At 47.7% G+C, this 21,825-nt stretch overlaps 1 protein-coding gene across 1 annotated transcript in view; it reads left to right on the top strand.

Moving 5' to 3' along the window:
• Positions 1-325: 325 nt before the first annotated feature.
• LOC138799010 (glycine N-acyltransferase-like) overlaps positions 326-21,825 on the top strand; it is a gene marked incomplete at its 5' end in the record, with an annotated part of 57,253 nt that continues 35,753 nt past the window's right edge. Inside the window, one exon of the mRNA XM_069979698.1 lies at positions 326-412. Coding sequence (XP_069835799.1) covers positions 326-412 — 87 coding nt within the window. The remainder of the gene's footprint in view (positions 413-21,825) is intronic.

The raw sequence follows: 21,825 nt of genomic DNA, 5'->3' as shown, positions 1-21,825 counted from the left end.
AGGTAGTTCCGTACTCTGGAATTTCCACCATAACGGGCAGGTAGTTCCGTACTCTGGAATTTCCACCATAACGGGCAGGTAGTTCCGGTCCCTGGAATTTCCACCATAACGGGCAGGTAGTGCCAAACTCTGGAATTTCCACCATAACGTGCAGGTAGTGCCGAACTCTGGAATTTCCACCATAACGGGCAGGTAGTTCCGAACTGTAAAAACAGAAAATACATCACAATCCATCATAACGGGCAGGTAGTTCCGGACTCTGGAGTTTCCACCATAACGAGCAGGTAGTTCCGGACTTTGGAATTTCCACCATAACGAGCAGGTAGTTCCGTACTCTGGAATTTCCACCATTTCTACGAAGCTGACGGCTCTCCGACGCCTCCTGACCCACAGCTTCCCCGAGTCTCTGAAGGTGAGAACAGGTGGAGCAGGTGGGATACTGAGGGCGGGTGGTATACTGAGGGCAGGTTGTATACTGAGGGCAGGTGGTATACCGAGGGCGGGTGGTATACCGAGGGCGGGTGGTATACCGAGGGCGGGTGGTATACCAAAGGCGGGTGGTATACCGAGGGCAGGTGGTATACTGAGAGCAGGTGGTATACTGAGAGCAGGTGGTATACTGAAGGGGGTGGTATACTGAGGTCGGGTGGTATACCGATGGTGGGTGGTATACTGAGGGCAGGTGGTATACTGAGGGCAGGTGGTATACTGAGGGGGGTGGTATACCGATGGCGGGTGGTATACTGAGGGCAGGTGGTATACCGAGGGCAAGTGGTATACTGAGGGCGGGTGTTATACTGAGGGTGGGTGTGATACTGAGGGCAGGTGGTATACTGATGGGGGGTGGTATACTGAGGGCGGGTGGTATACTGAGGGCAGGTGGTATACCGAGGGCGCGTGGTATACTGAGGGCAGTTGGTATACTGAGGGGGGTGGTATACCGATGGAGGGTGGTATACTGAGGGCAGGTGGTATACCGAGGGCAAGTGGTATACTGAGGGCGGGTGTGATACTGAGGGCAGGTGGTATACTGATGGGGGGTGGTATACTGAGGGCAGGTGGTATACCGAGGGCAAGTGGTATACTGAGGGCGGGTGTGATACTGAGGGCAGGTGGTATACTGATGGGGGGTGGTATACTGAGGGCAGGTGGTATACTGAGGGCAGGTGGTATACCGAGGGCGTGTGGTATACTGAGGGCGGGTGGTATACTGAGGGCGGGTGGTATACTGAAGGCAGGTGGTATACTGAGGTCGGGTGGTATACCCAGGGCAGTGGTGTACTGAGGGCAGGTGGTATACTGAGGGCTGGTGTAATACTGAGGGCGGGTGTGATACTTAGGGCGGGTATGATACTGAGGGCGGGTGTGATACTGAGGGCGGGTGTGATACTGAGGGCGGGTATGATACTGAGGTCAGGTGGAGTGCCCACACCCACCACACACAGCTACACAGGTAGTGCTGAACTCTGGAGTTACTAACATAACGGGCAGGTAGTGCCGAACTCTGGAGTTACCAACATAACGGGCGGGTAGTGTCAAACTCTGGAGTTACCAACATAACGGGCGGGTAGTGTCAAACTCTGGAGTTACCACCATAACGGGCGGGTAGTGATGGACTCTGGAGTTACCACCATAACGGGCAGGTAGTTCCGGACTCTGGAAATTCCACCATAACGAGCAGGTAGTTCCGGACTCTGGAAATTCCACCATAACAGGCAGTTAGTTCTAGACTCTGGAATTTCCATCATAACGGGCAGGTAGTCCGAGACTCTGGAATTTCCACCATAACGGGCAGGTAGTTCCGGACTCTGGAATTTCCACCATAACGGGCAGGTAGTTCCGAACTCTGAAATTTCCACCATAACGGGCAGGTAGTTCCGAACTGTAAAAACAGAAAATACATCACAATCCATCATAACGGGCAGGTAGTTCCGGACTCTGGAATTTCCACCGTAACGGGCAGGTAGTTCCGGACTCTGGAATTTCCACCATAACGGGCAGGTAGTGCCGAACTCTGGAATTTCCACCATAACGGGCAGGAGTTCCGTACTCTGGAATTTCCACCATAACGGGCAGGTAGTTCCGTACTCTGGAATTTCCACCATAACGGGCAGGTAGTGCCGAACTCTGGAATTTCCACCATAACGGGCAGGTAGTGCCGAACTCTGGAATTTCCACCATAATGGGCAGGTAGTTCCGTACTCTGGAATTTCCACCATAACGGGCAGGTAGTGCCGAACTCTGGAATTTCCACCACAACGGGCAGGTAGTGCCGAACTCTGGAATTTCCACCATAACGGGCAGGTAGTTCCGTACTCTGCAATTTCCACCATAACGGGCAGGTAGTTCCGAACTGTAAAAACAGAAAATACATCACAATCCATCATAACAGGCAGGTAGTTCCGGACTCTGGAATTTCCACCATAACGGGCAGGTAGTTCCGTACTCTGGAATTTCCACCATAACGGGCAGGTAGTTCCGTACTCTGGAATTTACACCATAACGGGCAGGTAGTTCCGTACTCTGGAATTTCCACCATAACGGGCAGGTAGTGCCGAACTCTGGAATTTCCACCATAACGGGCAGGTATTTCCATACTCTGGAATTTCCACCATAACGGGCAGGTAGTGCCGAACTCTGGAATTTCCACCACAACGGGCAGGTAGTTCTGTACTCTGGAATTTCCACCATAACGAGCAGGTAGTTCCGGTCTCTGGAATTTCCACCATAACGGGCAGGTAGTGCCGAACTCTGGAATTTCCACCATAACGGGCCGGTAGTGCCGAACTCTGGAATTTCCACCATAACGGACAGGTAGTGCCGAACTCTGGAATTTCCACCATAACGGGCAGGTAGTGCCGAACTCTGGAATTTCCACCATAACGGGCAGGTAGTTCCGTACTCTGGAATTTCCACCATAACGGGCAGGTAGTGCCGAACTCTGGAATTTCCACCATAACGGGCAGGTAGTGCCGAACTGTAAAAACAGAAATTACATCACAATCCATCATAACGAGCAGGTAGTTCCGTACTCTGGAATTTCCACCATAACGGGCAGGTAGTGCCGAACTCTGGAATTTCCACCATAACCGGCAGGTAGTGCCGAACTCTGGAATTTCCACCATAACGGGCAGGTAGTGCCGAACTCTGGAATTTCCACCATAACGGGCAGGTAGTGCCGAACTCTGGAATTTCCACCATAACGGGCCATGATGAGCGGCTAACATGGAATACATATCGGGGTGATGGTCGGCTAGGATGGAATACATATCGGGGTGATGAGCGGCTAACATGGAATACATATCGGGGTGATGGTCGGCTAGGATGGAATACACATCGGGGTGATTGGCTAGGATGGAATACATATCGGGGTGATTGGCTAGGATGGAATACATATCGGGTTGATGAGCGGCTAACATGGAATACATATCGGGGTGATGGTCGGCTAGGATGGAATACATATCGGGGTGATGAGCGGCTAGGATGGAATACATATCGGGGTGATGAGCGTCTAGGATGGAATACATATCGGGGTGATGAGCGGCTAGGATGGAATACATATCGGGGTGATGGTCGGCTAGGATGGAATACATATCGGGGTGATGAGCGGCTAGGATGGAATACATATCGGGGTGATGGTCGGCTAGGATGGAATACATATCGGGGTGATGAGCGGCTAGGATGGAATACATATCGGGGTGATGGTCGGCTAGGATGGAATACATATCGGGGTGATGGTCGGCTAGGATGGAATACATATCGGGGTGATGGTCGGCTAGGATGGAATACATATCGGGGTGATGGTCGGCTAGGATGGAATACATATCGGGGTGATGAGCGGCTAGGATGGAATACATATTGTGGGGATGGTCGGCTAGGATGGAATACATATCGGGGTGATGAGCGGCTAGGATGGAATACATATCGGGGTGATGAGCGGCTAGGATGGAATACATATCGGGGTGATGGTTGGCTAGGATGGAATACATATCGGGGGGATGGTCGGCTAGGATGGAATACATATCGGGGTGATGGTCGGCTAGGATGGAATACATATCGGGGTGATGAGCGGCTAGGATGGAATACATATCGGGGTGATGGTCGGCTAGGATGGAATACATATCGGGGTGATGGTCGGCTAGGATGGAATACATATCGGGGTGATGGTCGGCTAGGATGGAATACATATCGGGGTGATGAGCGGCTAGGATGGAATACATATCGGGGTGATGGTCGGCTAGGATGGAATACATATCGGGGTGATGAGCGTCTAGGATGGAATACATATCGGGGTGATGAGCGGCTAGGATGGAATACATATCGGGGTGATGAGCGGCTAGGATGGAATACATATCGGGGTGATGAGCGGCTAGGATGGAATACATATCGGGGTGATGAGCGGCTAGGATGGAATACATATCGGGGTGATGAGCGGCTAGGATGGAATACATATCGGGGTGATGAGCGGCTAGGATGGAATACATATCGGGGTGATGGTTGGCTAGGATGGAATACATATCGGGGTGATGAGCGGCTAGGATGGAATACATATCGGGGTGATGGTCAGCTAGGATGGAATACATATCGGGGTGATGAGCGTCTAGAATGGAATACATATCGGGGTGATGAGCGGCTAGGATGGAATACATATCGGGGTGATGGTCGGCTAACATGGAATACATATCGGGGTGATGGTCGGCTAGGATGGAATACATATCGGGGTGATGGTCGGCTAGGATGGAATACATATCGGGGTGATGAGCGGCTAGGATGGAATACATATCGGGGTGATGGTCGGCTAGGATGGAATACATACCGGGGTGATGGTCGGCTAGGATGGAATACATATCGGGGTGATGGTCGGCTAGGATGGAATACATATCGGGGTGATGGTCGGCTAGGATGGAATACATATCGGGGTGATGAGCGGCTAGGATGGAATACATATTGTGGGGATGGTCGGCTAGGATGGAATACATATCGGGGTGATGAGCGGCTAGGATGGAATACATATCGGGGTGATGAGCGGCTAGGATGGAATACATATCGGGGTGATGAGCGGCTAGGATGGAATACATATCGGGGTGATGGTTGGCTAGGATGGAATACATATTGGGGGGATGGTCGGCTAGGATGGAATACATATCGGGGTGATGAGCGGCTAGGATGGAATACATATCGGGGTGATGGTCGGCTAGGATGGAATACATATCGGGGTGATGGTCGGCTAGGATGGAATACATATCGGGGTGATGGTCGGCTAGGATGGAATACATATCGGGGTGATGAGCGGCTAGGATGGAATACATATCGGGGTGATGGTCGGCTAGGATGGAATACATATCGGGGTGATGAGCGTCTAGGATGGAATACATATCGGGGTGATGAGCGGCTAGGATGGAATACATATCGGGGTGATGGTTGGCTAGGATGGAATACATATCGGGGTGATGAGCGGCTAGGATGGAATACATATCGGGGTGATGAGCGGCTAGGATGGAATACATATCGGGGTGATGAGCGGCTAGGATGGAATACATATCGGGGTGATGGTCGGCTAACATGGAATACATATCGGGGTGATGAGCGGCTAGGATGGAATACATATCGGGTGATGGTCGGCTAGGATGGAATACATATCGGGGTGATGAGCGGCTAGGATGGAATACATATCGGGGTGATGGTTGGCTAGGATGGAATACATATCGGGGTGATGAGCGGCTAGGATGGAATACATATCGGGGTGATGGTCGGCTAGGATGGAATACATATCGGGGTGATGAGCGTCTAGGATGGAATACATATCGGGGTGATGAGCGGCTAGGATGGAATACATATCGGGGTGATGGTCGGCTAACATGGAATACATATCGGGGTGATGGTCGGCTAGGATGGAATACATATCGGGGTGATGGTCGGCTAGGATGGAATACATATCGGGGTGATGGTCGGCTAGGATGGAATACATATCGGGGTGATGAGCAGCTAGGATGGAATACATATCGGGGTGATGGTCGGCTAGGATGGAATACATACCGGGGTGATGGTCGGCTAGGATGGAATACATATCGGGGTGATGGTCGGCTAGGATGAAATACATATCGGGGTGATGAGCGGCTAGGATGGAATACATATCGGGGTGATGGTCGGCTAGGATGAAATACATATCGGGGTGATGAGCGGCTAGGATGGAATACATATCGGGGTGATGGTCGGCTAGGATGGAATACATATCGGGGTGATGGTCGGCTAGGATGGAATACATATCGGGGTGATGGTCGGCTAGGATGGAATACATATCGGGGTGATGGTTGGCTAGGATGGAATACATATCGGGGTGATGGTCGGCTAGGATGGAATACATATCGGGGTGATGGTCGGCTAGGATGGAATACATATCGGGGTGATGGTCGGCTAGGATGGAATACATATCGGGGTGATGAGCGGCTAGGATGGAATACATATCGGGGTGATGGTCGGCTAGGATGGAATACATATCGGGGTGATGGTTGGCTAGGATGGAATACATATCGGGGTGATGGTCGGCTAGGATGGAATACATATCGGGGGGATGGTCGGCTAGGATGGAATACATATCGGGGTGATGGAATACACAGAAAACGGACATGTCAGTTTCTGGCAGCACCGCTAGGGATCCTGGCCAGAGTGTATACTATATTTATGAAGTCTGCGTTTTTTACGCCGGGCTTAAATATGTCGCTGTGGGGGCGTGGCCTGCAGCTGAGGAGACTGGACGCATCTCTTGGAGCTCCGTCTACACGGCATCTTTTATAGCTTTTTACCAGCCTTTTATGATTGATTCCTTCCCTGGGGACTCCGGTAACTATTGTGGAACTAGCAGAGATGCGGAAAGCGTCAAGGAAAGCAGCGGCGACCGCGCGGATACGGGCTCAGACTTCTGTCCCGTCGGCAACGACTATTCAACATGGTGCCGATACCCTGCCGGACTATCTTGCCAGGGCCTTTATCGCAGATCCTGGAGTTGCGTGGGAGGCTTCTCCGGTGTCGGATCCAGTGGTACAGCGGCGGGAGGACTGCTTTCATACTAAATCGGCTTCTAAAGCAGCCAAACGGCGAAGACGTAGACTTAGAGTGGAGGAAGTCCATGCACTTAAACTGCAGGCAGCGGGTAATGACGGTATGCTGACTTCTGCACGATCTCTATCGGATCTGTGCCTCCCCGCTATATTCATGGAAACACAGCCTCCTATATTGGACTCGAACTGTGACAGAGATATAGTGGCATCCCCCCGAGGCTCTCCTGTCCAACAGATGAATCAGCTTGGTGGGAACCTTTCTTGTGACGCTCCGGTTTTTACTTGTAGCAGCAACACTCAGACTTCGGAACTTAATTACTCTCAATTGCCTCATCCTCCCTTGGGCAGTTTTGCACCGATTACATCTCCGATCAGCTCGGGGCACTTCTTGCCTTTATTTCAATCTACTGCTTTCTCATCTTCTCATCCTCTAGTAGAGTTGAAAAGAGACACTGACCAGAGTTTAGACTTTGTCCTCACGTGTAACCCATTTGTCTGCGGCTTTCATCAAAGAAGCAATGATGGCATTGAGAGATTCGCTCCTCATTGGGATTGATACAATATTATCTTCCTTTTCTTCATCAGTGAGAGCGGTGGAGGATCGGACGTTATTGGCAGAGTCAAAAGTAAATGAAGTTATCGGTATGCATAACTCTTTGCTGGACATTTGTAAGAGGCTGGAGGATGAGTCTGCTGCTTTGCGCTGCAGAATTATGACGCTAGAGGACACTGTGAGGCGCAACAATCTAAAATTACGCAATGTACCAGAATCTATTCAACTTGCCGAACTGCCGCAATATGTTAAACAGCTATTACAAACTGCTTTACCGGAGTGTCCACCGCAAGATTTGAGCATTGATTGGGTGAGAAGGATTCCCCGCCCCACTCATCTTCCCTCTTCTTCACCTCGGGATGTTGTGGTTCGTGTTCACTCATTGCACACAAAATCGGCCTTTATGACTGCGACAAGGAGTGGGAAACATCTTTCAGGCGCTTATCGACATATTGAGGTCCACTCTGACTTAGCACCAGAAACTTTACGATGCCGCCAGTCATTCTCGTCTATCACCAAAATCCTCAGGGAACGGAATATCTCGTACAAATGGATCAACTCTGCCCAGTTGTTGGTTTCTTATGACAATGTTAATCACCTTATTACCAACCCATCGGAGGGTCAGCGGATGCTGTGTTCCTGGACGCTCCCTTGAGAAGATTGGACTCCAGCATGTACTGACTGGTCTCTGACTAGGCCGGACTCAGTGCCCTACCATTCTTTTCTATCTTTGCTGTGTATGCCTTGGCGGCTATATATCACATCGATGTGTGGCTTTTACCTGCTATTTATGATTCTGTGCATGTTTGAAGCATTTACCTTAGTTTCTCATTGTGGATAGCGTAATTTATGCATATATGTATATCACTTCTCTGAGTTTCTAATATGCGTCTATAGCTGTCAATATGATCTACATATTCTTGTTTTTCGCTATACTTGTCTATTTTCCTGCTTTTTCCTACACTGTTAAAAATCTTCTTGAAAACCCCTCAAAAAAATTATTGAAACATTAAATATGTCCCTGATTTATCAGGCGCACTGCCTCTACATAAATTCCCATCACACGGAGCCCGCCCGTGCGAACATTTTGAAACCTATGCCAGTCAGTATAATTTTTCCACCGGAAACATGATAAATGCGGCGCACGCAGAGGCCGCGCCCCCCGTAACGCCCTCTCCCCACCCCACTGGCAAAGGTGGCGCACATTGGGCAGATGCGAAAAAAATATTCCCAAAAATACCATTTAGGAATATTTTTACGACAATCTGCCCCATCTGTGCCTTAAAAGGCATTTACGCCTTTTCATATATGTCCCCTATATGGATACACTCCGGCCGGGATTCCCTCAGACTTCAGATCCTCAGATCCGTACTAATCACAGCCGTTGCAACAACGGCCATTATTACTATGGAACTAACATTGTGTGAACATAGCCTATAGGTGTATCTAGCATGTATGTAGTACAGTATGTAGCTGTGTGTATATGTATGTAGTATGTATGTGGTATGTAGTATGTGTGTAGCTGTATGTAGTATGTATGTAGCGGTATATAGCTGTGTGTATATGTATGTAGTATGTATGTGGTATGTAGCTGTATGTAGTATGTATGTAGCGGTATGTAGCTGTGTGTATATATGTATGTAGTATGTATGTGGTATGTAGCTGTATGTAGTATGTATGTAGCGGTATGTAGTATGTATGTGGTATGTAGCTGTATGTAGTATGTATGTAGTGGTATGTAGCTGTATGTAGCGGTATGTAGCTGTGTGTATATGTATGTAGTATGTATGTGGTATGTAGCATCTATGTATATAGTATGTAGTATATATGCAGCTGTATGTAGTAAGTAGCTGTATGTAGTATGTATGTACCTGTATGTAGTATGTAGCTGTATGTAGTAAGTAGCTGTATGTAGCTGTATGTATGTAGCTGTATGTAGTATGTATGTAGCTGTATGTAGTATGTAACTGTAAGTAGTATGTAGCTGTATGTATGTAATATGTAGCTGTGTGTATATGTATGTAGTATGTATGTGGTATGTAGCATCTATGTATATAGTATGTAGTATATATGCAGCTGTATGTAGTAAGTAGCTGTATGTAGTATGTATGTACCTGTATGTAGTATGTAGCTGTATGTAGTAAGTAGCTGTATGTAGCTGTATGTATGTAGCTGTATGTAGTATGTATGTAGCTGTATGTAGTATGTAACTGTAAGTAGTATGTAGCTGTATGTATGTAATATGTAGCTGTGTGTATATGTATGTAGTATGTATGTGCAGTGTCGGACTGGGGTACCTTGGGCCCACCAGGGAATTTTATTCTACGGGCCCACCCTACATATACTAAATATAAGCAGCAATAAACCTTTCACATTACTAAAGGGACTTTGCATGGAGCTGTATATGTGAACGGCGATGCTAGCTCACTGCTAGTAACTTGTCATTCACTCTATGCAAACAGCATAGGGTGTCACTTACGTTTCTTGATATAATATATAATAAGATGAATATATAATAAGATGAAACCCCAGGTTACTATATAGAGGCAATGAATGACCAGGTGACAGGCGTGTGCAGCAGTGCTGGGGGATTATATGTCATCCTGGAGCTGCTAAACAGGGAGGCCCAGTTCCTGATCAGGAGCCCACCAAGGGGTAGGGCCCACCGGGGGATTCCCCTGCTCCCCTGTGGGCCAGTCCGGGCCTGTGTATGTGGTATCTAGCATGTATGAAGTATGTAGATCTATGTATATAGTATGTAGCTGTATGTAGTATGTATGTAGCTGTATCTAGCATGTATGAAGTATGTAGATCTATGTATATAGTATGTAGCTGTATGTAGTATGTATGTAGCTGTATGTAGTATGTAGCTGTATGTAGTATGTATGTAATATGTAGCTGTATGTAGTATGTATGTAGCTGTATGTAGTTTGTATGTAGTATGTATGTAGTATATATGTGTATGTAATATGTAGTTGCATGTAGTATGTATGTAGCTGTGTATGGTATTGATGTGTACGTATGTATTATGTATGTAGCGGTATGTAGTATACAGGGGCGGTCTTGGCATTTCTGGGGCCCCAAGCAAAGTCATGTCTGGGGCCCCCCCATGCCCCCCCTCCTCGACATGCGCTGCCCCCCCCCCCCAGTAGTCCTCTTATAACCCTCCTACCACCATACAGAGATTACATATCACCTCAAAACTGCTCTGAACAAAACAGGAAGATATTACCAATGATGCCATAAGATAATACTGCGACACCATGACCCCTATCACTACAGACCCTATAACAGAGTGCAGTTACATCCAGTGACTTACAGGAGGCGTCTTCTCTGATCAGAGTCTGTCACCTTTTCTTTCTCTCTCCATCCAGCCTGAGCCACCTTGAAGTCTTCTCCCGGCTGGTAATCTTCACTCCAGAATCTGTCAGAGAAATATTTTAGGCTCCAACACATCCAGTAGTTAGGTCCCCTGTACCCCTATATAGTAGTTACGCCCCTCTGTGCCCCCACAGATTAAAGGTGTCCCTGTGCTCCCACTTAATAATTAGGTATGTTCTGTGCCCCAGTATAGTAGTGAGGCATATAGGCACTTCTGTGCAGTCCCAATGTAATTAAGACCGCTGTGTACTGCCCCCAGTTATATAGACCCCTTGTGTGCTGCCGACAGTAGTAAATACCACTTGTGTGCTGTCCCCAGTGGTATATACCTCTTGTGTGCTGTCCCCAGTGGTATATAGACCCCCTGTGTGCTCCCGCAGTTATATATAGACCTGTGTGATCACCCAGTTATACATAGCCCCCCTGTGTGCTCCCCCAGTATACTATATAGACCCCCTGTATGCTGCTCCCAGTCGTATATACCCCGTGTGCTCCCCCCACTTGTATATAGCCCCCCTGTGTGCTCCCCCCTTATATAGCCCCCCTGTGAGCTCCCCCACTTGTATATAGCCCCCTGTGAGCTCCCCCACTTGTATATAGCCCCCCTGTGTGCTCCCCCTTATATAGCCCCCCTGTGAGCTCCCCCACTTGTATATAGCCCCCTGTGAGCTCCCCCACTTGTATATAGCCCCCTGTGAGCTCCCCCACTTGTATATAGCCCCCTGTGTGCTCCCTCACTTGTATATAGCCTCCCTGTGAGCTCCCCCACTTGTATATAGCCCCCCTGTGTGCTCCCCCCTTATATAGCCCCCCTGTGAGCTCCCCCACTTGTATATAGCCCCCTGTGAGCTCCCCCACTTGTATATAGCCCCCTGTGAGCTCCCCCACTTGTATATAGCCCCCTGTGAGCTCCCCCACTTGTATATAGCCCCCTGTGTGCTCCCGTTTATATAGCCCCCCTGTGCGCTCCCCCCGTTTATATAGCCCCAGTGCACTCCCCCACTAATATAGAGCCCCCCTGTGTGCTCCCCTGTTTATATAGCCCCCCTGTGCGCTCCCCCGTTTATATAGACCTCCACTGTGCGCTCCCCCGTTTATGAAGCCCCCCTGTGCGCTCCCCCGTTTATATAGCCCCCTGTGTGCTCCCCCCGTTTATATAGCCCCCTGTGAGCTCCCCCCGTTTATATAGCCCCCCTGTGCGCTCCCCCCGTTTATATAGCCCCCTGTGTGCTCCCCCGTTTATATAGCCCCGTGTGCTCCCCCCCGTTTATATAGCCCCCCTGTGTGCTCCCCCCGTTTATATAGCCCCCCTGTGTGCTCCCCCCGTTTATATAGCCCCCTGTGCGCTCCCCCCCGTTTATATAGCCCTCTGTGCGCTCCCCCCGTTTATATAGCCCTCTGTGCGCTCCCCCCGTTTATATAGCCCCCCTGTGCGCTCCCCCCGTTTATATAGCCCCCTGTGCGCTCCCCCCGTTTATATAGCCCCCCTGTGTGCTCCCCCCGTTTATATAGCCCCCTGTGCGCTCCCCCAGTTTATATAGCCCCCCTGTGTGCTCCCCCCGTTTATAGCCCCCTGTGTGCTCCCCCGTTTATATAGCCCCCTGTGCGCTCCCCCCCGTTTATATAGCCCCCCTGTGCGCTCCCCCCGTTTATATAGCCCCCCTGTGTGCTCCCCCCGTTTATATAGCCCCCTGTGCGCTCCCCCAGTTTATATAGCCCCCCTGTGTGCTCCCCCCGTTTATAGCCCCCTGTGTGCTCCCCCGTTTATATAGCCCCCTGTGCGCTCCCCCCCGTTTATATAGCCCCCCTGTGCGCTCCCCCCGTTTATATAGCCCCCTGTGCGCTCCCCCCGTTTATATAGCCCCCTGTGCGCTCCCCCCGTTTATATAGCCCCCCTGTGCGCTCCCCCCGTTTTATATAGGCCCCCACTGTGTGGTCTACCTCCTATATAGTATATAACACAAAAAAAAAAAACACAAAAAAAAAAATTTTTACTCACCTGGGACCGGCATCTCCTCTTCTCTTCTCTTCCCTCTTGTGGCCGCGGGAAGTGTCACATAAGGCCGCTCTCCCGTTGTCATGGCACCGGCGCTCCAGTGACGCCTCAAACGCCGGCACCAGAGACACAGAGCAGACCACAAGAGTGACTGACAGGGAGGGAGCCAATGGCTCCTGCCCTGTCAGTGCCGGCAGGGGCGGATTAACTTTACCATAGGCCCCGGGCTGTTCACCAAGCTTGGGCCCCCCACCCCCACCCCACTGTAACTAAGAATTAATACTTCACACCAAAACACCGTTGTAATTACTGAACACGTATTAGGGTATGTTCATATCTCGTTTTTAGCCGCACGTCGGGCTCCACGGCAGAAATCAGTGAAAAAAGGATACTGCTGTGCAGCTCGATGTGCGGCCGACGGCCACATGACGGCCACATTGACTTTAATGAGCAGAACGGAGTCATTATGTGACTGTGTTCTGCTCATTTGTGGCCGTCATGTGGCCATCGGCCGCACGTCGAGCTGCACAGCAGTATCCTTTTTTCACTGATTTCTGCCGTGTAGCCCGACGTGCGGCTAAAAACGAGATATGATCATACCCTTAATGTATTAAAATAAAAAAAATACAGAAATTAAAAACAATATATATGAAAGTACAGAATGAATTAGCAAGAGAGCAAAGATCAGCCTTTAGCAGCATTGGAGTACAACTCCTATCATGGAAGTTGCTGTCAGCAATGATGGGGAAGTAGTCCAGAATTAACAGTCCTATGTGCTTTTTGTTTGTTATAAACTTCACCAAACAAACAGCACATCGGACTGTTGTAATTCTGTGCGCTGATACTACTGTGCACAGTCCATCCTGATCCATTAGCTGATTCTGCACTACTTCTCCATCATTTGCTGACAGCAACTTCCATGATAGGAGTTGTACTCCAATGCTGTACTCCTGCCTGCAATTACCTGACCCCCCCTCCACACACACACCTCCCTACCTGACCCTCATCCCCCCACAAACACACAACCTCACCAGACCCCTCCATACAAGCATACAACACCACCTGACCCCCCCCCCCCAAACACACACACACACACACACACATACATACATACACACACACACACACACACACATATACACACACACACACACATACATACATACACACACACACACACACATACATACACACACACACACACACACACATACACACACACACACACACACACACATTACCTCACTTGAGCATGATTGCCCTGAGGTGAAGAAGCGCGGCGGGGCAGGACCTTGCAGGGAGACTTCCAGGCAGGGGCTGGCTGGCAAACTTTAGCCTGGGGGGCAAGCACACAGCAGTGGCCCATGAGTAGCGGATATTTGCCAGGGCACATATACTTAAAGGAGAATTCTTCCCGAACCTAAACATCCCAAGTCGGCAGGAGGTGAGGGGAACATAATAAAGAATCCATACTTACCTGTCCCTATGCCCCCGCAGTGCTGCGTCACTGCTCACAGATCGGTTCCTGCAGCTCCTGGTCCTGCAACATCACGTACTGGGGCATGTGGGTACTTCCTGCCAGGACACGACAATGCAGGAAAGGGAGGAACAGAATAACGGCAGCTGTGAGAGAGGTGGTGAACCTGTACTGCAGGGGCACAGGGACGGGTAAGTATAGATTCTTTTTTATGTTCCTCCAACCTCTGCCGCCCTAGAATTTTTATGTAAGGCCAGAGTTTAATCTGCTCTGGATTGGATTATACCTTGTATGGACATGGACATCATACTATTACTGACCAACCCTCGATTCACACGTTGTAAGAGTGCGGCTGTATTTGCGGCTGTAATTGTGCGGCGGTATTTTTGGTGGTTCGTGTGTATGCTGGGAAGTATAGGATATGCGGCTGCACAGTGCACACTATGTATGAATCTACGGCCCTATCGTAAACGGACCCGTAAAAAATGAACAAGACCATTATTTGCGGCTGGACATGCGGCCGAGGATTGACAGGCGGTCCGTACGGAGTACTTCAAAAATAGCCGGCAATGATGCCGAATGCCGATGCCTCTAATAGTTAATATATTAAATTAATCAAAGACATTTTATTTGTAATCAAGACACTTTCGTTGATCAATAATTTATTTCTAACGAATCCATCATTTTGCAATTAAATATACTGTTAAAAAAAATAGATATATAAATAAATGTATATTTATCTATATATTTATTTTTTGACAGTATATTTAATTGCACAATGATGGATTCGTTAGAATTAAATTATTGACAAACGAAACTGTATTTATTTCATCGAAAATGTGTTTTATTCATTAAATATTAATTAGTACAGGAAGCTCCATAAGCCGTTAATTCATATTGCCGGCAATAGAGCATTCTGTACTAATCATCACTTTACTTTAATGAAAACATCAAATGTTTCTTCTAATTATGTTATCACAATAACATTATTAGAAGAAACATTTAGAATTATATGTGCGCTCAGCTGATTGGCTGTTCGGCTGAGCGCACATATAATGAGCCGGTCCGCAGCACAGTCACTTCATTGTGCTGCGGACCAGCGAAGAGGACACATCGGGGTGAGTATAGAGCTCTCCCCCACCCCCTCCCCGGCACTGCACCCCTCCCAGCAAGGAAGGGGGGGTCAGTTAACCCCTTCCTTGCTGGGATGGGTGCAGTCTGACATCAGTCTGGCCCCCAAGGGGTTAAGGGGGATGCAATACATCCTCCCTTAACCCCTTGGGGGCCAGACTGTAAGCAGCGATCTGTAAAGATGCTGCATACTGTAAGGTGCACAACACCGCTCACAATGATGGGTGTTGTGCTCCTGTTTGTGTGTTTTTTGTGTGTTTCTCCCTTTTTGTTTTTCAGATATCGGTATCCTGTGGATTACGTCGGATTCCGTGGACTACGTCGATGACCAGCGGTTGTTCTTTGAATTTTTTAAATAAAATGGTCAATGAGGGGTGTGGGGGTGTTTTTATTTGAATAAAAAAATTTGTAAACTTGTGTCTTGTCTTTATTTCTTTACTTTTTAGACTTAGTAGTGGAAGCCGTCTAATAGACGGAATCCATTACTAAGTTGGGGCCTAGTGTTAGCCGGTATAAAATGGCTAACACTAACCCCCTATTATTACCCCAGTACCCAATGCCACCAGGGGAACTGGGAAGAGCCGGGTGCCAGTGGTCCAGGAGCGTCAAAATTGGCACTCCTGGACCGGGCGGCAGCAGGCTGGTAAGATTTAGGCTGGGGAGGGCCTAAACCAATGGCTCTTCCCACCCTGGTGTTACCAGGCTGCTGTCGTTTGGTTTTTAACCCGGCTGGTTATAAAAATAGGGGGGACCCTATGCGTTTTTTTTTAATTATTTATTTATTTAAAAAAAAATTCGCATAGGGTCCCCCCTATTTTTATAACCAGCCGGGTTAAAAACCAAACGACAGCAGCCTGGTAACACCAGGGTGGGAAGAGCCATTGGTTTAGGCCCTCCCCAGCCTAAATCTTACCAGCCTGCTGCCGCCCGGTCCAGGAGCGCCAATATTGACGCTCCGGGACCACTGGCACCCGGCTCTTCCCAGTACCCCTGGTGGCATTGGGTACTGGGGTAATAATAGGGGGTTAGTGTTAGCCATTTTATACCGGCTAACACTAGGCCCCGACTTAGTAATGGATTCCGTCTATTAGACGGCTTCCACTACTAAGTCTAAAAAGTAAAGAAATAAAGACAAGACACAAGTTTACAAATTTTTTTATTCAAATAAAAACACCCCCACACCCCTCATTGACCATTTTATTTAAAAAATTCAAAGAACAACCGCTGGTCATCGACGTAGTCCATGGAATCCGACGTAATCCCCAGGATACCGATATCTGAAAAACAAAAAGGGAGAAACACACAAAAAACACACAAACAGGAGCACAACACCCATCATTGTGAGCGGTGTTGTGCACCTTACAGTATGCAGCATCTTTACAGATCGCTGCTTACAGTCTGGCCCCCAAGGGGTTAAGGGAGGATGTATTGCATCCCCCTTAACCCCCTGGGGGCCAGACTGATGTCAGACTGCACCCATCCCAGCAAGGAAGGGGTTAACTGACCCCCCCTTCCTTGCTGGGAGGGGTGCAGTGCCGTGGAGGGGGTGGGGAGAGCTCTATACTCACCCCGATGTTGTCTCTTCGCTGGTCCGCAGCACAATGAAGTCACTGTGCTGCGGACCGGCTCATTATATGTGCGCTGAGCCGATCAGCCAATCAGCTGAGCGCACATATAATTCTAAATGTTTCTTCTAATAATGCTATTGTCATAACATAATTAGAAGAAACATTTGATGTTTTCATTAAAGTAAAGTGATGATTAGTACAGAAAGCTCTATTACCGGCAATATGAATTAACGGCTTATGGAGCTTCCTGTACTAATTAATATTTAATAAATAAAACACATTTTCGTTTAAATAAATACAGTTTCTTTGTTCAATAATTTAATTCTAACGAATCCATCATTGTGCAATTAAATATACTGTCAAAAAATAAATATATATATAAATATACATTTATTTATATATATATTTATTTTAACAGTATATTTAATTGCAAAATGATGGAATCGTTTACATTTAATTATTGAACAATAAAAGGGACTTTATTACAAAGAAAATGTGTTTTATTAATTCAATATATTAACCATGAGAGACATCGGCTATAGTGCAGAGGATCGCAAACCCCGGTAATAGCGATTCATGTAAACTGTGTTCCCTGCTTTCCCAGATGCATCCAGAGGTGTTTCCATCACTTTCTTAACATTTTATTTGTTATTTTTAGTTGAACCAGATTTCCAAGTAAATGACCGTATGTTTTGAGCCGCATGTCTATTTTTTCCCACGGCCGGAGTTTCACCCGCACATTTACAGCCGCATAAAAAATACAGCCGCACAGTTACAGCGTGTGAATCCAGCCCAAACCCTGTATACTAATATAACCAATAATACTAGTATACAAGGGACCAATAATACCGCCACACCATGATCACATACTTCAATTACATAGTAACCACATTATAAATGGTTACTTAATAATACTGTTACAATATGAGCATTACTATTATACAGGTACTACACTCCACCACACAGGGGCCAATATTCCCCCATACGGTGACCACATAGTGGTAGATACCAGCTGTACACAGGCTCTGTATACCATATAAGTTCAGTGCAAACACATCCAGTGACTCACAGGTGACGTCTTCTCTGATCAGAGTCGGTCAGGTTTCCTTTTCTTTTTGATCCTGAAGACTTCTTCCAACCACAAATCATCTCAGCAGTATCTGCCAGACAAACATCTTCAGCACCTTACTTTTACAGCACCTTTACCCACCTTTATAAAGCTCCCCATCATAGTGCCCCTAAACAGTAACAGGACCTTCTTTAAAGATCAATCTGTAGTCACTTCCCTTTTCTGTGCCTGTATCTGTAGTAAGACCCCTTCTTTGTGCCCTCATCTGTAATGAGACCCCCTCTTTGTTCCCCATCTGTAGTTGTGCCTCCTGTCCTTGCCCTCACCTGTAGTTAGGCCCACCCTCTCCTTGTGCTAATTGAATGGCACCCCTTTGTCCTAATGAACTGTACTACTGTCCCCCTGGATAAACTATGCCTCTTATGAACTGTGTCAATAATAAATAGTACCACTTCTCTCCCCCCCCCCCCCCCGTACTATACTGTGCCACAATGTACTTTACCACTGCCTACCTAATGAATTATGCTACTGCCCCCCTAATGTACTGTACCACTGTCTTCTGTAATGTACTGTACCACTGTCCTCTAATGTACTGTACCACTGTCCTCTCTAATGTACTGTACCACTGTCCTCTAATGTACTGTACCACTGTCCTCTCTAATGTACTGTACCACTGTCTTCTGTAATATACTGTACCACTGTCCTCTAATGTACTGTACCACTGTCCTCTAATGTACTGTACCACTGTCCTCTCTAATGTACTGTACCACTGTCCTCTCTAATGTACTGTACCACTGTCCTCTCTAATGTACTGTACCATTGTCCTCTCTAATGTACTGTACCACTGTCCTCTCTAATGTACCGTACCACTGTCCCCTCTAATGTACTGTGCCTCTGCCCTCTCTAATGTACTGTACCACTGTCCTCTCTAATGTACTGTACCACTGTCCTCTAATGTACTGTACCACTGTCCTCTCTAATGTACTGTACCACTGTCTTCTGTAATGTACTGTACCACTGTCCTCTAATGTACTGTACCACTGTCCTCTCTAATGTACTGTACCACTGTCCTCTCTAATGTACTGTACCACTGTCCTCTGTAATGTACTGTACCACTGTCCTCTCTAATGTACTGTACCACTGTCCTCTCTAATGTACTGTACCACTGTCCCCTCTAATGTACTGTACCACTGTCCTCTAATGTACTGTACCACTGTCCCCTCTAATGTACTGTACCACTGTCCCCTCTAATGTACTGTACCACTGTCCTCTCTAATGTACTGTACCACTGTCCCCTCTAATGTACTGTACCACTGTCCTCTCTAATGTACTGTACCACTGTCCTCTAATGTACTGTACCACTGTCCTCTCTAATGTACTGTACCACTGTCCTCTCTAATGTACTGTACCACTGTCCCCTCTAATGTACTGTACAACTGTCCCCTCTAATGTACTGTACCACTGTCCTCTCTAATGTACTGTACCATTGTCCTCTCTAATGTACTGTACCACTGTCCCCTAATGTACTGTACCACTGTCCTCTCTAATGTACCGTACCACTGTCCTCTGTAATGTGCTGTACCACTGCCCCCTCTAATGTACTGTACCACTGTCCTCTCTAATATACTGTACCACTGTCCCCTCTAATGTACTGTACCACTGTCCTCTAATGTACTGTACTACTGTCCTCTAATGTACTGTACCACTGCCCTCTAATGTACTGTACCACTGTCCCCTCTAATGTACTGTACCACTGTCCTCTCTAATGTACTGTACCATTGTCCTCTCTAATGTACTGTACCACTGTCCCCTAATGTACTGTACCACTGTCCTCTCTAATGTACCGTACCACTGTCCTCTGTAATGTGCTGTACCACTGCTCCCTCTAATGTACTGTACCACTGTCCTCTCTAATATACTGTACCACTGTCCCCTCTAATGTACTGTACCACTGTCCTCTAATGTACTGTACTACTGTCCTCTAATGTACTGTACCACTGCCCTCTAATGTACTGTACCACTGTCCTCTCTAATGTACTGTACCACTGTCCTCTCTAATATACTGTACCACTGTCCCCTCTAATGTACTGTACCACTGTCCTCTAATGCAGTGATTTTCAACCAGTGTGCCGTGGCACACTAGTGTGCCGTACCACATGGTCGGGTGTGCCGCGGGGAAAGTTCCCCAAACTATGGTGCCCCTGTGAAACAGGAGAAAACAATGGGGGAGAGAAACCTGGGGATGGGGGAGAAACAGGGGAGAGAAGCAGGGGGGAGAGAAACATGGGGATGGGGGAGAAACAGCGGAGAGAAGCAGGGGGGAGAGAAGTTTGGTGTAGAGAAGCAGGGGGGGGGGAGAAGTATGGTGGAGAGAAGCACAGGAGAGAAGCACAAGAGAGAAGCACGGGGGAGAGAAGCACAGGAGAGAAGCATGGTGGAGAGAAGCAGGGGGGAGAAGTAAGGTTGAGAGAAGCAGGGGGGAGAAGTATGGTGGAGAGAAGCACAGGAGAGAAGTAGGGGGGAGAAGTATGGTAGAGAGAAGCACAGGAGAGAAGCACAGGGGGGAGAAGAAAACAGGTCCAGGTTTCACACTGAGTGAGTATAAATACATTTAGAATCTATATTATTAACTATATGTATAATATGTACTGTTTTAGTGTCATTCTGTGCCATTTTGGTTGGTGGTGTGCCCCGGGATTTTTTAAGTATAAAAAATGTGCCGCGGCTCAAAAAAGGCTGAAAATCACTGCTCTAATGTACTGTACCACTGTCCCCTCTAATGTACTGTACCACTGTCCTCTCTAATGTACTGTACCACTGTCCCCTCTAATGTACTGTACCACTGTCCTCTAATGTACTGTACCACTGTCCTCTAATGTACTGTACCACTGTCCTCTAATGTACTGTACCCCTGCCCCCTCTAATGTACTGTACCACTGTCCCCTCTAATGTACTGTACCACTGTCCTGTAATGTACTGTACCACTGTCCTCTCTAATGTACTGTATCACTGTCCTCTCTAATGTACTGTACCACTGTCCTCTAATGTACTGTACCACTGTCCTCTAATGTACTGTACCACTGTCCTCTAATGTACTGTACCACTGTCCCCTCTAATGTACTGTACCACTGTCCTCTAATGTACTGTACCACTGTCCTCTAATGTACTGTACCACTGTCCTCTCTAATGTACTGTACCACTGTCCCCTCTAATGTACTGTACCACTGTCCTCTAATGTACTGTACCACTGTCCTCTCTAATGTACTGTACCACTGTCCTCTCTAATGTACTGTACCACTGTCCCCTCTAATGTACTGTACCACTGTCCCCTCTAATGTACTGTACCACTGTCCTCTAATGTACTGTACCACTGTCCTCTCTAATGTACTGTACCACTGTCCTCTAATGTACTGTACCACTGTCCTCTCTAATGTACTGTACCACTGTCCTCTCTAATGTACTGTACCACTGCTCCCCCTCTAATGTACCGTACCACTGTCCTCTCTAATGTACTGTACCACTGTCCTCTAATGCACTGTACCACTGTCCTCTTTAATGTACTGTACCACTATCCTCTAATGTACTGTACCAC

This window comes from Dendropsophus ebraccatus, chromosome 8 (assembly GCF_027789765.1).
Source record: "Dendropsophus ebraccatus isolate aDenEbr1 chromosome 8, aDenEbr1.pat, whole genome shotgun sequence".
Classification (NCBI taxonomy): Eukaryota; Metazoa; Chordata; class Amphibia; order Anura; family Hylidae; genus Dendropsophus; species Dendropsophus ebraccatus.
This window is presented reverse-complemented; position numbering and strand designations above follow the sequence as displayed.